The sequence below is a fragment of the Canis lupus genome, chromosome 9, assembly GCF_048164855.1.
Source record: "Canis lupus baileyi chromosome 9, mCanLup2.hap1, whole genome shotgun sequence".
In the NCBI taxonomy this organism is placed as follows: Eukaryota; Metazoa; Chordata; class Mammalia; order Carnivora; family Canidae; genus Canis; species Canis lupus.
In genome coordinates, this window is record NC_132846.1 from 29677119 (window position 1) to 29703100 (window position 25982).

The 25982-nt window shown below is 42.0% G+C and overlaps 1 protein-coding gene across 3 annotated transcripts in view; it reads left to right on the top strand.

Moving 5' to 3' along the window:
- Positions 1–5702, top strand: part of GNG2 (G protein subunit gamma 2) — a 113757-nt gene extending 108055 nt beyond the window's left edge. For all 3 annotated transcript variants that reach the window (XM_072838552.1, XM_072838551.1, XM_072838553.1), the window contains exon 4: positions 2466–5702. In XM_072838552.1, the coding sequence (XP_072694653.1) occupies positions 2466–2594 (129 nt within the window). In that variant the 3' untranslated portion in view covers positions 2595–5702. The remainder of the gene's footprint in view (positions 1–2465) is intronic.
- Positions 5703–25982: the final 20280 nt, after the last annotated feature.

Genomic DNA, 25982 nt, shown 5'->3' on the forward strand with positions numbered 1-25982 from the left:
ACTTTTACGTAACTATATTGTACTGCCTTGAATAGTGCCCCTAAACCTACCTGGAACCTGAGAATGTGATCTTATTTGGAAGTAGAATATTTGTAGATGTCATCAAGTATGAGTCATCGAGCTCATACTGAATTAGGGTGGGCCCTAATCCAATGATTGGTAGATAGGAAATTTGAAGATAGACAAAGAAGAGAATGCCACGTGAGGACAGAGACATACAGAACAGAAGGCTATGTGAGGATACGGGCAGAGATTGGAGTGATGCATTTATAAGCCAAGGGACACCAAGGATTGCTGGAAACCACCAGGCACTAGCTAAGAAGCATGGAGCAGATTCTCCTTAGGCCTCCAGTGGGAACCTTGATTCTGAACTTCCAGTCTCTAGCACTGACAGGAAATAAATTTCTGTTGTTTTAAGTCACCAGTTTGTGGCAATTTGTTAAGGCAGACTGAAGAAACCAATACACATCTAATAATACCTATATCTCTTTGTATCAATCAGGGTAGATGAGGTTTTGTCGTAGTAACAAAAGGTCCTCTCGTCCCATTCTTAGGGGCTTACAACAACAAAGATATACTTCTTATTCCCACCACATGTCCTTTACAGATCAGCTGCCACACCACACCATGTCACTTTGATCATGGACCCTGGCAGATGCAGCAGCCTCTATTCAGAATATTGCCTCTGTCTGGCCTGTGATGAAAGGAACAGAGAGTCCAAAAATTCAGAGACTTATGGGATTAGAAGATGAAAGCAGTAAACTATAAAATTGAAAGGCCTTTAAGTGACAAAGCTGTAATCAACTCAGCCATAAGGCAAGGCACAAATCAAGGATATGGCCACTATGCCTTTTGTTAAAACCTCTGAATCAATTAAGGTGATTCTCAGCAAATAATTTCAGCTGGAAAAATTGGCAGAGAGAAGAGCATGGCAAACTATGTATTGGTTCTTGATACTTCTGCCCCAAAGTGACCCATATCATTTCTCTCATACCTCATTGGCCAGAGCAACTCTGATGTCATTGTGTGGGTATGTATAATCCACCTGTAGGGTGGGGCAGTGAATTTTTTTTAGCAATAATATAATCAATCCTGCTCTCACAGAGGATTATCCTTTCAGTGGTCACTTTAAAAGACTATCATAGTAGTACAGTGATGTTAAAAAATCTTTTGGAATGATCTCCAGTGCAAGTATATTATGTCAGGTAAGAAACAGACTCCTAAACTCCATTTAGGGTTTTTGAGCCCAAATGACATTCCTCAGGTAGATCACCCACCTAGTTCCCAGATGTGGTCATAATTGACCTTTAGTTTATTTTCCCAAATTAAGTCCACCCTCAAGTAGTGAAAATTTGCCATTGTCAAGGCTGGTTGAAAGAAGGTATTCCAGACAATTCTCAAGAAGAAGCTACAGAAATGTGAGAAACTGCATTAGTGAAATCACTGACCAACCTCACAATGGGATTCCCTAAGGGATACAGTATTGGATTGAAGTAATATATTTATCAGATGTATAATAAATTATATATAATATATATGTATATATTGTAATATATGAAAATACATGAAGTTATGTATTTTATATATGTGCGTTTTTTGTTTTATATATAACACATATATATTCTAACGTGTTGGTTTAAAAAGGAAATCAGGGGCACCTGGTGGCTCCAGGGTGTTAAGTGTCTGCCTTCAGCTCAGGTGGTGATCCCAGAGTCCTGGGATTAAGCCCCACATGGAGCTCCCTACTCAGCAGGAGTCTGCTTCTCCCTCTCCCTATTTTCCTGCTTGTGTGCGCGCTCTCGTGTGCTCTCTCTCTCTTTCTCTCTCTCTCTCTCTCTCTCATAGATAGATAAATAAAATCTTTTAATAAATAAAAATAAAAAGTTAACCAACATGGCTTCATGCATCCTAACAATTCCAGAAGCAAGGAGGTACAACTATGGAATAGTAATCATGGCTAGGCCATGTGGAAAGCCTACTATGTGCCAGGCACTAAGCCATTTGCCTGGATGATCTCATTTAACCCTTGCAGCCAGGGCTGGGAGTAACTAGAATGAGGTGAGTAAGGAGGCACAAAATTTAAGTAGAAACCCCCCCCCCCCCTTACCAGGGCTATACCAATGCCAGGTTGATCCTCACAAGACCCGAACAGTGAGCAGCACTCCATTCTGTTTGTGCCTCACTCACCTCGCCCAAGTCCCGGACCTGCTGGAGACAACCCCATGAGATCGAGATCACCAAACTCCTTCTTTGCAGACGAGCAAATGGGGGCCCTAAGGAGGTTGAGGGCGCAGCCTCATTTTCCCGTGAGCTAGTGATGCGTGCCCCTGGGAGTTGAGCCGAAGTCCTGGGGGAGGGGGGCGTGTAGGTAGACTTGGAAGTCCGGGCCCTGGCTGCATGCACCTGCGTGGATGCTTCCGCAAATGCTCCTCTAAAGGTCCCGTTGTTCTTGTCCTCCTCTCCAGGTATCCAAGGCGGCTGCAGACTTGATGGCCTACTGCGAGGCACATGCCAAGGAAGACCCCCTGCTGACCCCCGTCCCGGCCTCAGAAAACCCATTTAGGGAGAAGAAGTTCTTCTGCGCCATCCTTTAAGTCTTCACGAGGAGCCTGAAGAGCCTCAGGGCTCCTGGGACACTGATGTCGAGTTTTTAGCAAAGTGGGCGCCTTTCTAGTCCACAGCATTTAAAGAGAGGGAGGAGAACCATCCTGGAAACTCCAGGCTATGCATGTTTAAAGAACTGGTCCCCTTGATGACAATGAAAGCCAAACCACATCCCGAGTTAAGAGATCTGATCACTGCAGAACCGCCTGGAGGAGGGGAATATGTAAAGATAAAATCCGCCTCATTTCTTTTCTGCTATCCCTCCCCAAACCTTATGTTTCTGCTTCATATTTAAAAAATAAAAATAAAACAGACAGCTGTACTGAGCTCAGATATGTATGACCTTCTTGGAATGAATATTGCCTTTAGAATACCCTTTGATAAGCTGAATTGTCCAGTGTAGCCGCAGTTTGGTTTAATGGCATTGATGTTTAGTCCTTGTGCCTTTTTCTTTTGTTCTTCTCTCATCCCTCTCCTTCCACCCCTTCCCATTAGAGTAGTACAGAGATAAGACTGGATTTGTCTATAAGACTGAACTCCAAGGATGAGCACCCAAATATTTAGGGAGATGTTCCCCGTGGTTGACCCTCATGGTAATAACAAAAAAATGCCAGTTGTCTGTGTTCTCCTATCACACTTCTTAACATTTGTACATGATAGCTTTGATTCTGCAAGTAAAAGTAAATCATGTGTTGTGACTGGTGCTTTCATATATTTGTGACAATTTTTGAGTAATACTGCATGAAAATGTCCCTATGTTACATCCATTCAGAAGGTTTGTGGTTTTAACTAAAGTTTGGAACCAAAATGAGAGAGAAAAGAAGCTAAAAAAGAAAAAAAACTCAGTGTCTTGAAAACTGAGATTACCTCAGAGCCTTAGCCATGCCCAGAATACCTCTGAGTTCACAGTGACGTAGACACCTCTTCCATGCATTTTCCAGAATCTGAAGCATTTTGGTTGTATCTAGGATCCAGAGCAGTCCCAGAAACAGCAAGCAGGAGAAGGGAAGAATTCACCATCAGTTGGGAGGCATTCTTGTCATAGTGTAAGAGCAAATCTCATCTTTCCCTGAATCGTGGAAATTCTAGATTGAAAGAACACGTTCTATTTGTTCAAGTACCTGGAGAAATAAATCAATGGCTCCAGAGAAGACCCATTCTCAGAATCCTGGCTGTTCACCTGCCAGGGAGAGGGGCAGATATGACCCCCTTTCACCCCAAAGCCAGCAACACCAGAAGGGGTTCTGGCTCTTTTTGCCTCTGAGATGGTCTTCGCTTTTCACTCACAAAATTTTTCAATAGAACCATTTCTAGTTTTGTTCTCCATCTTGTTTGTTAGAGTCTCTCAGTCTTTATTTACAACTTGCTTGCAGCTAGAGCTCTCTCTCCCCAAGAGATAATATTGAAAGTGATTTTTCATTACAGCTCTAGCCTTCTTCAGTAATGGAAGGTCCTGGAAACCTGTGTCACTTTTTTCTGTGCCATTCTTAGGCAAAAGAGGACTGCTCTTACAACTCACTGTTAACTTTAAAATTGCAAAAGACCATTTCCAAATTCTATTTTTCCAAATTCTATTTTCTTTTCATTCTCTTCTGTTTAAAAAAAAAAAAGATGGAAAGGAAGAAAAAGAGAAGATATAAAAGCTTAATATGCCAAGGACAGATTTTGAAGGGGTTAGTAAATATTTTCGTTAGCTCCTTTTATGGGCATGATGGTAAAAGAATAAATACATCCAATTAAAGCTCACACCTAGGGCAGGGAACAAAGGAATGCTGAGATGCTTGCAAAATGTATGAATGTACTTCTATAACCAGATACTTCTGTTCAAACCTTGGGATGTTGTAATAGTCGGTGAGACACTAATGAAGATTTAGTAGGAAGACCTTGGCAGAGTATTTATTAAACTATATGCCGTATTGTACCATTAGCTTAGTAATACTGTGGAATCAGCTAAAACTGTATCACATTTTTAAAATTAGCCAAAACATGAATTGAATATGTGGTCACATAAAAAAAAAAAAACCAAACCTTGAATAAAGCACCTTTTGATGGTGATTAAGGCGTCATTGTACGGATTTTCATAATCCACACCATTTATTTTCCTTAGAGGGATGTTTTATATCTTTATGTAAATCTAGATCTTTGGAGCAATTAAAATGGAATTAAAACTTGAAGGAAGCACCGTAATAATATGGCTCTGGTAATTAAAAGTTAAGGAAGTTCCAAACTGCATGTGACCTTGTTTACAAAAGAAGAGAAAAAGCAGAAAATACACAGCCCCTCTGAATTTAAGTTTAAGGAAAATGTTTCAGCTTTTTCATATTCATGTCCTGTAGTATGGTATTATAATTCCAGAGTGTCTATATGAGTTTTTGCTTATTGGTATTTTTACTTGTTAAGGGGGAAAGAAATCTTTTGATGACTTATACCTCTAAAGAGCTTTAATTCTGTATAGAAAGAGCTGTTAGAAATCCAACAATCATTTCCACCAGCATAACTTTATCTAATAGAAAATTTTAACTTAATTATTCAAGGCCCTAATTTCTGTGTATAATGTATTGGATAGTAATGAAAATCTGCCATGCAGTTAAACTATAACAATAACCCTCATGTTAGGAAAAAAAATCTTGCACATCTGCAATATTAACTCTGATTTCTTTTTTCTTTTTTTTTTCAGTTTCAAATCAAGTATTATTTCATTTAAATTAGAAATTGCAAAATAGTACTATGACCTGAGACTAATTTTGATAATAATATTTGAAAGAGATTGCTTACCAAGGAAAAAATTAAAAACCATTTCTCCACATGCTCCTATTCACAAATGGGATTTGGGGAAATTAAGCATGTTGTCTTAGATTTTTGTAGTTTTTTTTTTTAATATTTGCTTCAAGCTGCTTCTGGCAATGGTAAATTATTACGTATCATTAATGTTTTCCCAACCCAAGGATTGTTCACATTTTTCCTATACAATATCTATGGAGTGTGTCTTTCAAAGAGAGGAAAATACAGAAATGTGAAAGCGGGAAAAGCTGAATGTGATGTGCACATTTTCATCCCATACAATGTATTTGTTTTAATAAATGGAATTTTCAAATTCATTTCATATGCAGTCAATTTCATTGCAAGGGCCTATAGGGGCACGTCACCCATTGATTTCATGGTTAACATGAGAAGGATGATGACATAACAGGATGGGTGGGGAAATAGGAACCCATTGATTTTCCTTAGAATTTTGTTAATAGAAGTGCCCTAAGGAAGGAAAGACTCACAGGAAACTTTAAAAGCCTTTCTCCCTGGGGCTCTACATCTCAGAGACCCATGCCTGAGGACAGAGAAAGGTGAGGGGGAAGAGCCCAGGGCTCCAGCAGACTGGACGATGAGGACAGATGAGCTCTGATCATGCTCGAACATGCTGTGAGTGTGCCACACTAGGATTTTTCCTTCACCAAAATTTAATTAATTAATTAATTAAAAGAACACAGAGAATGCTGTTCTCCATAAGTTGTTCACGATTGAAAAGGAGTACTGGAGAAGATGAAATGCTTAGAATTCTGGATTCAGCAGCTCCTCAGAGGTATCCTTAGTCAACAAAACCTTTATGTCCCGCAAATTATGCCAGTGAGGACTAGACTCTGTTAGTCAAGAAAGTGCTGTCTCTCCCAGGGTTGTGTCAGTGACAGCAGCATCACAGCAGTGACAGCCCCTGATAAAGGGGCCACTAGGAGTTGGTGCGCTTGTACACTTAAGAGCACTGTTTCTCAGACAATGGTTCCTCAACCATCTGCTTCAGAATCACCTATTAAAAAGGCAGATAAGGGGTCCCAACCAACTCAGAATTTCTGGCAGTGGCACTTAAATACAGGCACTCCACTGCATGCGATAGTCTGAGGACCGCTGACCGCTTACTTATGACAGGTAGCTTTTCATACCGCCTAAGACCAATCGTGTGTATGCTCACTCTTATTCCCACAGCCATGGGAAGTGCCTGACCAGGAGTAGACCTATAACCTGTGGGTGAAAATCTAGATGGATCCTACACATGAGACACGGTGAGTAGGAAGCTGGTGGGCTCTAACTCTGCTCCTGTTTTCTTTGAGCCCATGTGAAAGGATTGCCTCCAGCTCTGGTTCTTTAATAAGCTGGTCACATTTTAGACAGTACTCACAATGACGTGGGAATTGGAGCTGGGTCAGCTCCAATCCACAAATTGCAAATAATTTGCCAAGGGAAATCCCTTTCCCTTCGGTTCTGCCCCAAATCTACATTTTCTTCTATTTAGAACCAGGAGACTCAGGCAGGATTTATTTTTAATGAAAGGGTCATGGGCTCCCGGGCCTTTCCTCGGTAAGAGCTCCTACTGTTTCTCCATGTCCTGGGGGTGGGGATGCACCTCCGTCCTAAGGTGACTGAAAGACGGTGTGCCTGGTGGCTTCACACAGGACCCATGCAAGAGGCCATCTAGTGTGCGCTAGAGAATCAGAACCAGCCCCCAGAGTTCCCACATGACCTCGGGCAAGTCCTTGAACTTCTCCAACGCTATAAAATGGGGACAAGAATACCTGCTTCATTTGCTTCACTAAGTTTTCAAAACCAAATGAAAGAGAAGGTACAGAGGCATCATGAAGGAAGAGGTGATAAAGAATCATTAGACACTGCTTGCACAACTTTTGAAGGGAAGAAAAATCTAGATAGTGCCTTTTCTCATTGCTTGACCTACCTCCTGTCCTCTTGGCCCTCACATCCCTCCCCCCTCGCCCCCGCCAGTTCAGACCCTCGGTACCACACATCTCAATCCCTGCCGTGTCTACTGGTGTGACCACTCCAGCTCATCTCCCATTTTGAGCCATCCCGCTTACCCTGGATATTCATTAAGCAGGATGTCTTTGGTTGCAAGTGGCAGGAACCTAAATGAAACTGGCTAAGAACTGAAGAGCTCAGAAATATGTCCCACTTCAGGCTCAGCTGGATCCAGATGCTGAGATGATGTCATCAGATGTCTTTCATGTTCTTTGGTCCTGCTTTCCCCTACACTGGTTTAAGACTCAGACAGACTCTCCCCAGCAGCATCAGTATAGTGTCAGCAGTTGCAGACTTCCTCTCACCAGTTTAGTAATCACAGAAGAAAGATAATAACAGCTCCAGCACAAGTCCCCGGCTGTATCCCTGCAACACTTCCTGAGACTCTCCTCGGCTGGATCTGGTTTGAGATCCCAGCCATCCCTGAACCTGGGCATGGAGGTGGGGTCACTGTACCCCAGGGACAGAACAGCGAATCTAAGGAAATTGAAGTACTGCCACTCAAGGAAGAGAGATTGAAGGTTAAAGGCAAAAACAACTGATGCCAATCCCATCTTGCCAGACTCACAGAGGCATCCTCCAGTTTCAGCATACTCAGACACGCAGGGTGCACTGCCTTGTGCTCTTACCAACCCAGTAGAGCCACACTCTGGCGCCTGGGGAGTCAAGCCCCACCCTACTAATTTCACCTTGTTTCCTAAACTTTCTTGTGGTTGATCCTGTCTCCCATAAATGTAATATTTTCAATCCTACCTCCATGTCTTTGTTTAGGATATTACTGCCCTGGAATCCATTACTCCTCAAACAAGTATATCTTGCTCATTTTTCAAACCTAGTTTGAATTCCATATTGACAGTGAATGACTTCAGGAATACTTATCTCTTTCCTCTCAACTCCTATTGCTCTTGTCATCAGTCTCAAATAATTTAGCATTTCACTGCATTTGAGACATTGTGCTGGGATAGACACTACCTCTCTGCCTTCATGGACTTTGTGGTTTAGTGGAAGAAGGAGACCAGAAAATAGTCAATTACCAATCTGAATGAGAAGTTGTAAAGTACAAAACACTGTAGGGATGAGGAAAGAGGAAGTGATGCCTAAACCCTTGGCTTATTATATGAATATCTTGTCTTTCTGGGTAACCTATAATTTCCTTGGGAGTAGAAAACACCGAGTGAACAGGCCTTGGTCTAGCACAACACTTGAGAACATAGTAAGTACTCAGCAATGATTGTTAATGGATTCAGCACAGCCCACATGCCTGCAGAGAGAAATGGAGCCACACAGAGGCACAACTGTAAAAGCTGGTCTTGAGAGCTTGCCAGAGACAACTAAGAATTCAGCTCCCTGCCCCGTGATGGTCAGCAATTGGCTCTGTGCTCGCAACAGTGAACCACACTGCACTAGGCTTACGGCCTCTCTTCTCCCAACCAGAGCCAGCCAGTGTTCCTGTGACTTCATTCTCTTCAGTCAGCAGCCCTTTGGTCCCCAAGATACCACCACTCTCCAGGCCAGAAGTGAGGTCTCGTGGGCACTGGGGGGCCCAAGGGCCAGATGAATTGCACCACTGGCTGTACTGCCTTAATTCTAGCCCGAGTGGTGGGGTCATTTCCACTATGCCCTGGGAACACTCTCTTCAAGCGCTCTCCACTGTGTCTACCTGTGTCTAAACTGAGACATAAATGAACTAGAATTGAATATAATTAAAAATTCAGTGACTCAATCACACTAGCCATATTTTAAGTGTCCAAGAGCCATGTGCAGCTAGTAGCTACTATTTGGGATAGCAGAGATCTAGAACATTTCCATTGTTGCAGGAAGTACTATTAGCGTTGCTCCAGAGCAATGGTTGGCAGCCTTTTTTCTACCTCATACAACTGACAGAATGTGCCTTGTCTTTGTGCCCAAATTTTGGCAACACACACACACACACACACACACACACACACAAGGAGAAAATAAAAGTACTGTGATAATCACAACAATTGGCCATATGTCACAGTAAATCATACAGGCTTGGTACAGAAGAGATATATTGTGAGTTATGTATCATTCCCAGAGTCTCCAAGCCATGAAGTTACCCCCATGTCTCTCATTCAAGAAAAGGCAATGATCATGGTCATGATGATAACCGCCAGAACAGCAGTGGCAACAATCAAGTGAATGCTTGTTAAGCACTTGGCCATGTGTTAGGCACAATGCTCAATATGTTAAGACACCATTGTGTTTCATGCTCACAGTGACTCTATGGACATGAATATCATCTTTCTCCTATAGTAAATATCTTAGGTGCCTCATGTCACATCTGGTGACCCACTTTGATTTCAGCCACAGTTGCTGTGGAGATTCATTTTTCCCCGGGGGAAGTTCACTCCCCACCAGGGCAATCTTCAACCAATGAGGGATGAGATTAATGTCTCAGGCACCCACCCTTCAGAGGATAATTCTGGGATAGATTTCATATAGTTTCTCAGAGGGTCACCAGCAGGAAGGAGGCTCAATTGTCCAGAATAGTACCCAGCCCAGGAACACACCCTACTTTTTCCATCTTATCTCATTTTTTTTTCTTCCTACATTTCTCTTTTCTGAGCTTACCCTCACCACCATTAAATTATGTTCACCCCCTACGTCTAGATCCAGGCTCTGTTTCAGGGGACACTCAAACTAATTCCCCTCCGTTTTACACCTGAGGAATCTGAGATCTGAAAGGTCGACGTTTCTCCCAAGTTCCCATTGCTGTTGAGTAGAGATCAAGAAGAACCTCTACCTGTCTTGATTCCAAATACTTAACCCTTAACTACTATCTTATCATGGAAATTGTAATGCAAGTACTTGAGAAGTAGGTTATTAGAAAGTTCTGAATCTGTTCTCATTTGTAGAATAAGTAGATTGTTTGTAAACGTCCAACCTTTTTTCCAGATTGTTTTTCAGGAAGGAAGAAATCAGGGAACTCTTTCATGTTGATACTTACCTTTTCTCCACTGTGGTCATTTGGTACCTAGAAAGGGTCACTTGCACAAGAAGTATTTCCTGGTATGGAGGAGCCTGTGTATGGAAAACCATGAAAGAGGAGCCTCACAGCGAAGGTCCGAAGTCCGTCTGTCTTTTTTTTTTTTTTTCCAGGACTTTCAGGAGGAGAAAATCCCTTCCCTTTCCAACTGCTGTTCTAACAACTGCTTCCCTGTAATCTCAGAGCCCAGTGACCCTCCAAGGGTCAGAAGCAGGGTCTGGGTGGCAGTGGAGGCTTGGCAGGGGGGGGAGGCTTCCCTCCAAAAGCCCTGATTTGAGAAGAGGAAGAACACAGGACAGGGGCCCTTGCAAATGCAGCTTCAAGAATTCACCCAGAGCCTCTTGGAAAGAGATAAGAATAGTGCTCATTCCCTTTCCTCTCCCCACCGTCACCCCATTTCCTGTCCCTGCTCCAGGAATATGCAATATCCCACAGGAGCTTGTCACACAGGATCCCAGCACAGAGCAACAGATGCTCCTGTATTTGCATAAGCACACACATGATGAAAAGCTTGCTGTTCCAGACTGTTTGCAAAAGAAAACTGTCGCTTTAAGAAAGGGGTCAGCATGATGCTCTGGTACATCCCATCAGCAAAAAATTACCGCTTCCACCTGTGCGACATCTTGGCTTACTTTACAACAGCAGGTCTCAAAAAATATTCCAGAACTCTGGAGGATCCTAAGATCCTTTCTGAGGTTCTGATAGCTCAAAATTATAATGCTATGATATTATTTACCTTTTCTATTCGCATTTTCTTATAAGTATTATGGAGCTTCTAGAGCATATGTAAAATTGACGTCAGTAAGTTCTATGTATGTAGTTCATAGTAAGTGAATAGTAAATGCACATGTGAGAATCCAAGACTCTTTTATTAAGCCAAGCAATAAAAGGATTTGCAAAAATGTAAAACAATGCCATTTGTCTTGCTGTATTTTTTGTTTTAGAACAGTTATATTTCATAAAAATATGTTATTTATATTAACATGTAATGGGTTTGTTATTGCTACTTCAATGAATTAATAAGTGCATTTAAAAATTTCTCAGTTTGTGAAAAAAAATAAAATAATAAAATAAAAATTTCTCAGTTTGGGGGTGCCTGGGTGGCTCAGTAGTTGAGCATCTGCCTTTGGCTCAGGGCATGATCCCAGCCCTGGGATCCCACGTCCGGCTCCCTGCATGGAGGCTGCTTCTCCCTCTTCCTGTGTCTCTGCCTCTCTTTCTCTGTGTCTCTCATGAATAAATAAATAAAATCTTTTAAAAAATTCTCAGTTTTAATTTCCAATGTGATAAATGTCAATAGATATAACCCACATAAGCCAAATCCTTAATAATTTGAGGGTGTTCTCAATAATTTTAAAAGAGGAAAGGGGTCCTTAGACCATAAAGTTTGAAAACTGCCACTTCATGAACAGTTTCTCCTTCAACCCCTATTTTGCAGATGGGGAAATGTTTTATTCAAAGTCTTATAGCTATTTAGTGTCAGAGTCCTGAGGAGAACGTAAAAGAAGATGACTCAAAAGGACAAGCCAGAAATGTGTCAGGTTGTCCCCTAGGAGGCTGTTCAAGTGTTTTCTAAAAAGACATTCCTGAATTCAGTTTCACAATTAAACAGTGTATTAGGAGATAATTTTTCACAGAAAAGTTAAAAAATCATGACTTTCACACAGATGTAAAATAAATACACCAAAGATTTTATTGATCTCATTATTGATAAGGACACAGGTAGAGGTTACAACTGGTTCAAAGCAAAAGTCAAAAAGCAGAGACACAGATCAGGAATCCTGAAGTGAATTTGCAAGTGGTACAAAACTATCTTCTTGTACAAAAGAAGAGAGAAATCACTTGAACTTCCCCTGGACAGAATTTAGTTGCATATCTAAAGTGAGATACATTTCACATGCCTATCAGTTGTCTGTAACTCACGAAGTTATAAAATAGCAAGAAAAGGTGCAGAGCCCCCTTGACCTCAGAACCAGATCTCTGAGAAGAGCGTGCTCTGAGCCACGCAAGCTTTCCATCAAGCCATCAAGGCAGTAGTGTTTTTTTTTTAATAATAAATTTATTTTTATTGATGTTCAATTTGCCAACATACAGAATAACACCCAGTGCTCATCCCATCAAGTACCCCCCTCAGTGCCCGTCACCCATTCACCCCCAGTGGTGTTTCCCAACAACTGAGGCCCTCTTCAGGTGCCAGGTACTGACTGAATAAGTCAGAAAAAGAGAAACTTTGTGTGTGCCCTGCTCTCAAGGATCTTACAATCCATTCGTATTACCATATTCTATACCCTGAATGTGAATGTGTCCTCTAGGATTCATATGTTGAAATCTTAACCTCCCAAGGGGATGGTATTTGGAGGGGGGGCTTTAAATGGTGACTGGGGGGAGCAGGTATCTGGGTGGCTCAGTGGTTGAGTGTTTGCCTTCAGCTCAGGCCATGATCCCAGGGTCCTGGGATCAAGTTCTGTATCAGGATCCCTGCGGGACTATGTCTCTGCCTCTTTCTCAGTCTCTCATGAATAAATAAATAAAAATCTAAAAAAATTATTTAAATAAATATAAAAGGTGATTAAGTCATGAGGGTACTCCTCACGAATGGGATTAGTGCCCTTAGAAAAGAGACTCCAGAGCAATCCCTCCTTCCTGCCACCATGTGAGGACACAGAGAAAAGACAACTGTCTGAACCAGGAAGCAAGTCCTCACCAGACACTGAATCTCCCAGCACCTCCGTTTTGGACTTCCCAGCCTGTAGAACGGTGAGCAATAAATTTCTGTTGTTAATAATCTACTCTGTCTATGGTATCCAGCCCCCGTGGACTACTATATTCTGTGATCATAGCAGCCCAGATGGACTAAGATACTATATAAGCCACTACTAATGTTGGAGCATATGTTGGTTCTCATACACTGATGTAGTATTTCTTAGGGTTCATTTCTATCTTCTAGGTAATAAAAGCTGTCATCCGTTTAGCACCTACTGTGTTTCAGGTTCTTGACATCCCCCTTAAAGACCTTTCAGATAAAGAATATTGTCCTGTCATTTTATAGATTAGGAAAGAGCAACTAAAGAAGTTCAGTCACATACATGTCTGAGACCTTGATCAGTAAGACTATGTGTATCTGGCTTCACTTGCACTCTCTCTGCTAGTTCAGTGCTGATCCAGCAGAGCCTCCCTGGCAAAACGTGCATTTGGCAGTAAATAATCACACCAGAAAAAGCGGTTAGTTGTTTGACCCTGGAATATCATGTGTTTTTATTAACCCCTTAACCCAGTGCAAAATTTTCAACAACTCTCTGCTCACTAATAGTAGGATCTTAAATGTTTTGTTTCCTTCATCATTTTTGGAGGATGTTTCTAGTTGGTCTCAGGGAGAAACATTTACAAAGATATTCTCTCAGAGAGGTGTAGCATTTACAGATGGAGTTGAAAGTTTGGGCTGATGGGATGGCTTAGGTAAGCAAGAGTTTGGCAAACCACAGGCTACGAGCCAAATCTAGTCTTTGTATGGCCTACAAATTAAACACACTTTTCTATTTTAAAATGGTTGGAAGAAACCAAAAGAAGAATGAGATGTGTGACCTGTGAAAATTATACAAAATTCAAAATTTCAGGGTCCATAAATTAAGTTCCATTAGAAAACAGCCACACCCATTCATTGTGTATTTTTTGTGCCTGCTTTGGAGCTACAATAACAGATTTGGGAAGTTATGACAGAAACTGCATGCCTGCAAAAGTGGAAATACCTATTATTACCAGAAGTTTGCCAACTCCTGGCTTCGAGTGACTTTCTGCATGAATGTTGGGAATAATTTCTCAGGAACCCCAAAGTAAGTAGTTCTGACTGCAACGCGGCAGGAGCTAAACGTGACAGGTTTCAGAATTACTTAGGGGGAAATTCTGTTCTTGCAGGAGTCTTGGTAAGGAGGCAACCCCCACTAGAGGCTTTATATCCTCATCTGAGCAACACTTTGGGAAGGTTCTCCACTGGGTTTCCCGCCATTGGCACCTCTATCACTCTATGCCTGTTCTGGTTTATGTCCTGTGGAAGCTCCACTTGCATTTACCATTAATTACAATAGTTAAAATTAAGTGGTGCCTCCTGTGTGGGAATTTTCAGTCCCTGAAAAGAAGCTTCCAAATAATTCTTTTTCAAGAGCACCCTCTGCTGGTAAATTCTCAGAAGGCACCGTCATCGCGTTTTCATCTGTAGGTGGGTTTTGTGGCCAGGAAGAAGCCAAGGGCAGATTTTAGTCTAGAGACTAGAAGCATTGTCTCAGTGTCATGGTCTAGTTTTTCACAGCACATGGGCATGAACACCTAAAGGTAGGGAATTTCATTGTCAAACTTGGTGAGAGAACAAAACTCCCTTTGAATACAATCTAGCGATCTCCTACGTAGGTAGAAGCCTGGAGAACACAAAGCCTTGTTAACTGCTAACAACTGTTTGGGAACTGTTAATTGTTCCCAAACAACCTGTTAATAAGGCAAAGCTGAGTTTATTGCTAATCACCATAAGCAAGTCTGATAGTGTGTTGATAGGAAAAGGGCAAGGTCTAATTAAGACTTTGAGGTACGCTTTAAGGTAGGTTTTTTTTTTTCTTTAAGATTTTGATGTGTTTAAGTAATCTCTACACCCAATGTGGGGCTGGAACTTATGACCTCAGAGATCAAGAGTCACATTATCTACTGACTGAGCCAGCCACGTGTCCCTACGGTAGATCTTTTGATGTAGGGAGAAGGTTTGGTTAGGATTGGGTAAGGATTATGGTATAAGAGTCTATGACTGGAGGACACAGCAAAGTAAGGCAAATCTAGGAATGCAAACTATCTGCTGATGATTTGAGAAGGCTTTCCAGAATTTCTACAATGATAAAAGTTTTGCAACTTTGCTTTTCCCAGAGTCTCTGGACTAGTAAAGTGATGCTAATGAAGGTGATAGAACAGTGAGGATGCGTAAAGGTAGACAGTAGGCTGTGGGGTTTGGGATGGATGGTTTGGGTTCTCAGCTTCTTAAGATGGTGAATGTTGTCTGAGAAACCCAGTGTGGATGGGATATCAGCATAGCCAGTGCCCTGATGACTTGAGGCAAAATGTTTGGCCTGCTCCAGGCTTCCAGATTGGTTAGGAGTTGGAACTGTGTTTACAGCTCTTCATGTTTAGATATGGGACTGGCTATGAGATAGCCCATGAAGGAAACCAGAATATGTCACCCAAAAATACGTCTCTTTGACATAAAAGTTATTTTGAGGGCACCTGGGTGGCTCAGTTGGTTAAGCCTCCGACTCTTGATTTTGGCTCAGGGTTGAGAGATTGAGGCCTGCATTGGCTCCTCACTCAGCAGGGAGTCTGCTTGAAATTCTCTCTCTCCCTCAACAGCAATAGCAAACTGTGAAAGGAGCCTCGGTGTCCATCGAAAGATGAATGGATAAAGAAGCTGTGGTCTATGTATACAATGGAATATTACTCAGCCGTTAGAAATGACAAATACCCACCATTTGCTTCAATGTGGATGGAACTGGAGGGTATTATGCTGAGTGAAGTAAGTCAGTCCAAGAAGGACAAACATTATATGGTCTCATTCATTCAGGAATATAAGAATAGTGAAAGGGAATAAAGGGGAAAGGAGAGAAAATGAGTGGGAAATATCAGAGAGGGTAACAGAACATGAAAGACAAAAACAATAAAAAATAAAAATAAATAAAATCTGCTTCAGGGCAACCCGGGTGGTTCAGCGGTGTAGCACTGCCTTCAGCCCAGGATGTGATCCTGGAGACCTGGGATCGAGTCCCTCGTCGGGCTCCCTGCATGGAGCCTGCTTCTCCCTCTGCCTGTGTCTCTGCCTCTCTCTCTCTCTGTGTCTCTCATGAATAAATAATCTAAAAATAAATAAATAAAAGTAAAATCTGCTTCAGCTGGTGAGTACTGGGCAGGTGTAGAAAGGACGGACCAGCCTGGGAGCTGTTGTCACAGCAGACTGAGGGCCTTGGCTAAGAACATGGCTTCCAGGGTGCAAGAAAACAGGTGGCTTATGGTGAAAGGTGAGAATTTGCTATCCGCATATATGCCCTGTTGGCATAAAGATTATTTTGAGTTGATTATTTTAAGAAACAGCAGACAGAGGAGAAGTTACCCTTTCACAAGGGAAAGTTATATTTATAAAAGAAATCTGCATTTGTGAGGGTTTCTCCTTTCTATACCTCAAAGAGAGAGATGAGTGAATTTTAAGAAACTCTCATCAATGGAGAAACCACCGACTTAAAATTCTGATTGACCAAACTCCCCCTGGTTATCCCCTTACAACTGGCCTTCCCCTTACCTTTTGTTGCTTCTAGCTGAAGATGGCATTTCCGCCTGAATTCTAAGCCACCTCTTGGAGAGTTTCTCACATTTCCCTGGGTGTGTCCCATATATACATGAGATATATGTGCTAATAAACTTGTTTGTTAACCTGTCTTTTTTTGTTGTTGTTGTTGTTTTTAAAGCTGTTTTTTTATTATTATTATTTATGATAGTCACACAGAGAGAGAGAGAGGCAGAGACATAGGCAGAGGGAGAAGCAGGCTCCATGCACCGGGAGCCTGACGTGGGATTCGATCCCGGATCTCCAGGATCGCACCCTGGGCCAAAGGCAGGCGCCAAACAGCTGTGCCACCTGTCTTTTGTAACAGGGGCTCCAGCCAAGAATTTAGAAGGGTAGAGGGGAAATTGTTTTTCTCCTCCTCTCAAAGATGATATGTTCAGCTTTGAGCCTGCTGGCTGGGAGTTTCAGAGGATGGGGCTAGCCCAGGAAATACAACAGTAGAGCTTCTCTGAGAGATGGGGGTGGAATAGATAGGTACATAGGCTTCCCTGGCAGGTGGGAAGCTGAAGCATGAAATAGCTGAAATCAGCATCATTGACAGCATAGGCAGAAAAGAGATGAAGAAGTCCCCTGCAGGAAACAGTGATACTGAGACAGAGAAACTGAAGGGACCCTAGGAGAGAAAAAACTGTTTTTTTCCCCTTTGCTTCCTTCTGGCTTCTCTTCTTGCCAGGATCTGCACCCCCCAACCCCCCACCCCACTCTACACATGCCTTGTAATGCCGATAAGCATATATCCTCCTTTTAAGGGACAAGGGGTTGATGATTTCTCTTGAATAGATAACATCTAAGGAAGGACTAGCTGAGCTGAAAAAGACCAGAGGAAGGAAGTTATCGTGCATTATTCCAGACCACTGGTGCTAGACATCTTGACTCCAAGACCTCTGGCTTCAGGGAATAAGTGACTTATGATGGACACCCGGACCTTGTCTTCATTCTGACAGGTTTCTGGATGCCTCAGAGGACAAGTGCACCAGATAATCATCAATTAAAATCCCAGAACCCAAGCAAAGATGAGACTCCCTCTTTTCCTCTTCAAGTGTCCCAGATGCTCTGTCTATATCTTTCTCTGCATATCTCTTCAGTAAACTCTGCTTTCACCTCCTGCTGACTCACATTTGATTTGCATACTGCACGAAGCCAAGGACCCTCTTGGCTGGTTCTATGGGACCACTCCTCTGGGTCCTTGAACTTGTACTGCTGGCATCCGTATGTATGCTGCTGTATCAATGGCTGAGCAAAACAAGATGGCTTACAAGCTCCTATGCTCCTCCTTTCAGGGATAGTGGTTCTTCTCAGAGGACCAGAGATGCCTGTTAGAACACCTACACACACCTGAGGGCCTTGTGCCACCCTGCCCTATGGAGAGGGCCTTGACAACATAGAAAACTGTGCTGAGAAAAAGGAAGGAAAAAGACAACCCCACCTCACAGGTCAGAATGAGGAGGACAGAGAAGGTAATTAGTTTTTATGGAACAGAGGATTTGACCTATTTCTTCCTCTGAATTTAATCAACTCAATGCCTGAAAGATTGGGAAACAATAAAGTGGGAAGGAAATTGTTCAAATGAAGGCTGTGCCAGCTGTAGGAAAAGCAGGTGCCTCTGTGCTGTTGCTTAGGTCTCAGTGGTTGAAACAGAATGATGAATGGTCCTGAAGGGAGGCAGGGCTGAGCCAAAGCTGGGGAAAGGATCTGAGCTAGAAACTCCTGGGTAAAGGAGGTCAACTCACCAGAGTGCACCAACTTCTCTGACAGCTGTTCTTAATCTTGAGCGCATCACCTGGGGTGGGGGGCGGGGGAGAGTGCTGGTTAGAACACAGGTTGTTGCCCCCCGCCCTCGTCTCAGAGTCAGTAACTCTGGGGTGGGGCTGGAGAGTTGCATTCTTAACAAGTTCCCAGGTGATGTTAATGCTGTTAACCCAGGGATTCCCCCTTTGAGAAGCACAGTGTATGAGATTCCTCAAATGCTAATGGGCCTGCCATCACCCAAGATGATTTTAGAAAGCACACAGATGAATGTTATACGTTGTGACAGTTATATGTATGTTTTCCCACGTCTTCAAAAGTGTCACTTGCATATCAAATTCATGAATTTAAGAATATTTTTGTTTGGAACAAGGCTGAAGTGGTCATAATTAAAAAGTGATGAATTTAAATAAAATTGTTAAGCAAAAAAGTAGTGTAGGTAAAAATGTGAATATAGGAAAAATCAGAAAGTGGTATGCAAATGACTACTGTTTACTAAATAGGAGAGTAAAAAGAAAGCAACTTTACATTTATACCTATCATGTAGCTAGGGGCAAGTGTGGATGTTGGAAGTCAACAAATAGGCTCTGCTGCAGAGGTCTGTCCAGCTATATGTCAGCCCAGGTCACTTACTTAATTGGGGATTAGGAAGCTGAAGTTACAAGAAGTTGTTTTCCAAGATCACAAATTAGGGGCAAAGCTATGACTAGAATTTACGGAATTACAGGGATAAGAACAGCAAAATATTCCCAGGGCATTCACCTGGAAAGCTGCCTTGTTCCTGCTAACGCTGTCCCCTTCCTCCACCACCAGGAAATAGAGAGGCTTCTCCCATTGTACATATGCTGGGCCTCCTTCCTCTCCTGTAGATCCCCTAGGTTCCCCGCAGGTGTCACTGACCCACACTTATATGTGTATATCTGAGCACTTGTTCAACAAGTATTTTGTGAACCCTGTCTGTGCCCAGGCACTGTGCTAGACAATGAGGATACAAAAGCAGTAAGACACAAATGGTAACCTCAAGGAGTTCATGGTCCAGTGATGGAGACAGATAAGAAATAATTACATAGAGTGGTGATATGCTGAGGGAAGCTGCACATGTGGAAAGCACACATAACTGGAGAGAAGGTGATCTAAGGCCTCCTGAAGGTCATGACCTGATCTAAGTCAGAAAGACAGCCAAACAGAGGGAAGATAGGAGGCTATTCTGGGCTAAGAGAGGAGCAGGTGCAAAGGAGCAGAGAACAGAGGAAACCACTGTTAATTCAGTGTGATTCTAGCACTGAGCAGAATAATACAATGTGTACTATGTTGCAAGTACTTTATATCCACATAAACACACATTCCTTGTATATTCATGTGTACATGTATTCATGTATACACATGTGAATTAACATAGAGGTAAACCTATACATATGTATACATGTACACAAAACATGTCTATGGTATGTAACTGCATACAAGTTCATGTGTGCTATGTGTACATATATGTACATGTATGTGTGTGATATATGTATAATATACATTGGTGCCCATATTAATTAAAGTTTTAACCTTCATAAACCTACCAGATAAGCACCATTATTATTCTCATTTTACAGATCTGGAAACTGAGGCATAGAATGTTTAATAATTTCTCCAGACCTGAGGATATGGCTTGAGAATAAGCAGACGTGTATGGCAATTAAAACCAGAGGAATGGATAAGAATGTTGGGGAATGTTTGACTATGCAGGGAGTAATGGCTGCAAATGGTTCCCAAGACAGACTCAGAGGCAAATATTCAAAATTTGGGGGGCAGAAAGAATGGAACATCAGCCACAAGTAACCTGAACCCCCAATATCTTGGCTGAATCCCAAACAGCCTCACAGACAGGCTTTTAATTTCCATGTATGCACTGTGTATGTGAGAGAGAGAGATTGGGGGAAGGAGAGAAGTATTAATTTGGTATGTAATAAACACTTAATTTATACCACAATTTTGACAAGGCTTTGAGTTCCTTAATTTTCAAAATAAACCTAAAACCTCAAAAATCAGAAATGGTCTGACCTCCTTCAACCTCAGGGAGGCCCTGAATGGGAAGTCAGGATTTTACAGGTGTCCTCAGTATCCCTCCCTAGCTGGCTGGTTCCTTCACTGCTGCAGCCCTGACAGGTGATCCTTTCTTAGAACAGTCTCCTCAAGGCTGGGTGATCTCCCTCTAGCACCCACCTGAGTAATACCCCTTTTGGATCTCTTGATTCTCTTGAGTTCCTCTCCCCACTCCCTTTATTAATACTGAAAAACAAGAGGGAATTTCAATTCTTGGGTGAAAATGTACCAAGGTCAAAGCATGCAAATTCTAATTCTGGGGCTTTCACATGAACTTCTTCAAGATGTCTGAGCCTTCATTATAATTCAGGTAAGATACTCAGACTGCCAAATTTCACTTGGCAACAATAAATAGAGCTGTGGTTTTCTTTCTTTAATCAGATTTTTCTGTGATTCTCTTTAATAGAAAGCTCAAGGGTTTTTGTTTTTATTTTTGCTTCTAAAATTGAAATATGAAAGAAAACATCGTATAGGTTTAAAGTATATAGCTGAACCAAATGAGAGTTTGTCTACCTGATGTGCAGCAAGCCATAAAAACTGACACCAAGCTTTTGCAGAGAAGAAAGAGAGCCTATTTGCTGGTGTGAGATCACCCAGAAGAACAGGGAGCTAATGCTCAAAGTCCTGAAATCCCTGATGGCTTACAAATTGAGGGATTTCAAGGGCAAAATTTGGGCGGGTGCCTTTTGAGAAGATGGATGCTGCTGACTGGATGCCCATGATATCATGCTAGCAATCTGGTATTGCTTTGTCTAGTCCCTCAAGATCTTTTCCATCTCAAGAGACTTGGAATCTGAAAAGATTTCTTTATTCTTTGTTAGAGAATTCAATCGGTATACTTTGTGGTTACATCTCTAAAGTGGTGCTAGTTAACTACTTATAAGCTAGTGGGGTTGCAATTCATATAGGTTCCTTGCTCAGTTGGGCTGTGCCTGGGGATGACATGACATCTAGTGTTCATTCTTCCATCTGAAGGGGCAAGATGGACACCAGCTTCAGGTGTACAGGACATATTGGTTTGGTGCATTTATATGTTGCAATATGATTAGTTAACACCTCTATCATGTCACATAACTATCACTTCTTTTTTGTGGTGAGAACAAATAAGATCTAGTCTCTTAGCAACTTTGGAGTTTATGATACAGTATTATTGATTGTGTTCACTATTCTGTGAATTAGATCTCCAGAACTAATTTATCCATTAGCTGCAAGTTTGTACCTTTAAACAACATCTTCCTGATTTCCCCACCCCAATCTCTAGTAACTACCATTCTAATTTCCATACATAGGAGTTTTTTTAGATTCCACGTGTAAGTGATGTCATACAGTATTTGTCTTTCTTTTTCTGACTTACCTCACTTTTAAGGCTAAATCTGTGAGAACTCATGGTAATTAACTAAAAGCCCAAAGCACTGAATTTTGTTCCCACTTTGCCTGTAACACTATGACCAATCCAATGGCATCCTTGCTTTTTTTTTTTTTTTTTTTTCTTAATTGCAGTATTTCAACCCAGCCACTGTGTGTTGAAAGCTTACCATATACTAGGCTCTGGGTTAGTACCATGAGAAAGTGCTTGAGTTAAGGAAGTTTAACATCAAGTAGGGGTATGATGACATCACATACAATGATCATTATGCGATGTCAAGGGGATGACAGTCAATCTGTGCCCCATGGGGGCTTACAGAGCAGATAAGATGTCTCCTACCAGAGGTTGCATTTGAAAGGGTCTTGAAGGATCAGGAGGTCTTTGGAAGGTGAGCACATTGAGGGGGAGAGAAGTAAGGGAAGGTGGATAGCATGCACAGCATCCTGTGAGAGGGAACAGCATAAGCTAAGCCACAAAAGCAGAGAAGTCTGGGAATTGTTTAGGACAAGCTTACAACTATTATTGATCCACAGTCAGGAAAGTACAGAAACTGTGAGTAAGCATTTAAAAAGCTTATACAGCAATTTTATAGAGTAATTTTACTTTGGTTCAAACTAAGAATAATAATAAATTGAGCTTGTATTTGTGTGTATCTCTTTAATTTCATTTTTCTGGTGTTACATTTCTTTTTTTCTTTTCTTTCTTTTTTTTTTTTTATAAAAGTATTGATCTGTGATAGACTGGAAATTTGAAAATTGGTCCTTTGCCACAAAGAGTTTGAGAAACACGAGGTCTCGGGAAAGTCAAGTCTTTAGCACCATACAGTGTTACACATAAAACAGAACTGGAAACAAAAGCTTGAAATGGTTGATTGAGGCATGTTGTGGGCAATGATTTTTTTTAAGGTGATATAAGTCTATTTGTGGGTTCAGAGAAAGCAAAGTGACAGAAAAAGGTAAGAGCAGGATCTGAAATATGTGTAATCTTCTGATTTATGTGATGGCTATAATTTTTAATTTTTTTCATCAATTAGTACATGTCAAACAAAACATATCTGATGGCCACATGTGGGCTACCAGTTGGGATCTTCAATGTGGGCAGACAGGGCTGGGTTGCTTTGTTTCATAGGCTGTGGCAGAGGATCAATTCTGCAATCCCAGGGTCCCAGAGGCCATGGAAATGGAGTTCCTGTCACTTAAATGGTACAGGAGCCATGAGATGTTCCAGAACAACTGAAGGTAACACAACGCAGAGGAGAATCTAGAGACCCAATAGTGGCCATAAGCCAGGCATAGCAGGGACTTGTACACCAACCAACCAAGACTGGACAAAATGAGAACATCCCAGCAGAGGTCAATGAGGACACTGAACCCATCTAACTCCTGCCACTCACTCCTTGGCCTTAGAGAAGTTCCCCCCAAATTTAGGTGCAACCCATAGAGAAAGAGATCATACTTGGGACTTAGCTTTTACCATGTATAGAAAGGAGGTTCAAAGCAGGAAATAGGTTCACATTTGTAGACTGTTTTTATTTCACTTTCTCCAGCGATGCCTGGAGTGGACAGGCTGGGACCTACTTTGTCTTCTAGTGGCACTATCAAAGAGGCCCATATCAAAACAAAACAAAACCAAAAAACAAATTCCAAATATTTCCTGACTCTGAAACAAGGGTGTGAAAATGACAGCAGCTGCCAGAAAGTTGGGCTCATTGGGGAAATAACTCAAAATCTCATTAATAGTCTCAATTATTTATTCCTCTGTAGTCATTAGTGGGACCATTGAGGTCAGGTCTCAGGTTCCAGCGGTGTCATCCAAGAGCCTGCCTGATTTCAGCTGGAGAGGAGAGGATGGGAGAGACTACCTTTCCCCTATACTTGCTAGCACCGATGCCCAGCATGGAATATTAGGTACTGAATGCTAACTTCCCAGGAGGCTGCTTGCTGTTCTCATTTGCCAAAACTAAAGCAGAAATGACCCAGTAAACATGAAAAATAAGGAAATACCATGTTCACGTGTTAGAGGAAAAAGTTTGCTCTTGATATTCAATGTCGTAACACGTTTGCAATATTTTCCAGGGACTTTGTAAAAGGAAAAACATATACAGAAATCACTGTGCTCTTCCTAAGCCTAGGAGAGGAATTGGGACCAGCATCTCACTAGAAAATAGGAAAATCTGTTTGAATTAAGAGTCACAGTGGGAGAGCTGGGGAGTGTGTGCCCTGACTGATCACAGCTATATTTCTCCCTTTCTTTCTAATATTCTCTTTCTCTCAGCCTTAGAATTTATTCTTCTACATTTGAAAAATTACCCAAATGGCTATCTGGCTCTTCCAGCAATGCTGAGTAACAAATGGGAGGCATGGAGGTGAACAGTTCATGGGAATGACTCTCACTCAATCACAGTGATGGCTGAAAGAGAGTAAAGGGTAATTTGCAACAGCTAATCCTCTCTTGATAGATTATGATGTACTGGATACTGTGCATAGCATGGATATTCACCCAACCATGGGAGCGACCTCCTAACTGGCCTCTGACTCTTATTCTTTCCCAGCTACATTCTGTTCTGCACGCAGCAGCCAGAGGGATCTTAAAACCCAAGTCACAGCTCATCACCCCTGTTTAAAACCTTCAATGGCTTTCTGTTGCACTTAAAATAAAACCCAGATTCTTCACCATGGCCTCCAAGGCCCTGCTGGCCTGAGTCAAAGATAAACAGAGATGAACACTAGTTAAATTGGTAAGGACAGATTTTAATCTGTAATAACTACTTCAATAGGAAAAAGGAGTCCATCTTGAACTGAACTCAACCCCCATTTGTAGAGGTGAATGGGTCAATGAGAGAGGAGGGAGAGGGGGCTAGCCTGTCGGGTCGTAATACAGTGCAGGAAATGAAAAATTACAAAGAGCTAGTCAGTATCAATGCAGTTAGGCCAGCTATGTCTGCTAGCTGGCAACTAGCCAGGTTTGGATTGTATCCTCTCATGGAACTAAGAGGCAGGGCCCTATCTCCAGATGATGGCTCCAGACCAAACAGTAAATAGTAAAGGTTTTTGACAATCTTGAGTTTTCTCAGGCAGGTACTTTAAGGTAGGAAGATCTTAAAGGCAGGGGGTGGGGTCCTGGAATCATCCTGGGGATGTGGCTGTGAGCTGTTAGAAGCTAGGTTAGTGTTTATTTGTCTTTATAGACCAAGGTTTTGTTGTTGTTGTTGCTGTTGTTGTTAAAGATTTTATTTATTTATTCATGAGAGACACTGAGAGAGAGGCAGAGACATAGGCAGAGGGAGAAGCAGGCTCCTTGCAGGGAGCCCAATGAGGGACTCGATCCTGGAACCTCAGGATCACGTCCTTAGCCGAAGGCAGATGCTCAACTGCTGAGCCATCCAGGCGTCCCTAGACCAAGGTTGAAGGCTAGTCAAGAAGTGGGCTTGGAGGACCCTGGTTAGAGTTTGGCCACAGAGAGGGTCTTTGCCATTTGCCCTTCCTCTGTCATCACTCCCTCCTCTCTGAACACCGGGCCACCTACCCACCTTGCTCCTTGCCTCCCCTACTACTCTGACATACATACCTTCAATTCCACAGTGTCACACCCTTCCTACTAAATGGCCTTTGTGCTCACACTGATTTCTGTTTTTTTCTGCTCGTTTTTATATCTAATTATAGCTTATATCTTATGTCTTAGCCTAAATGACACCTCTTACAAGAGGTCTCCTCTGACTACCCTATCTAAAGTAGGTCTCATTATGTCCATCTCCATCTCTTTTGCCTGTACCTATTGTTTTCTGTCTCCCTGTTGGACTGTAGACACCATGAAAGTGCAGATCAGGTTTGTCTTCATCATTATATCTTAAATGTCTAGCATAGTACTTAACAGGTATTCAATAAATATCTGCTGAAAGAATGAATGAATGTTCTCAACCCTCTCTCAGGTCTGACTTCCTCCTAAATTGCCCTAATTTAACAAAATCCAACCCAACCTGGCGTAGGCACCAAAGGGAATGTATT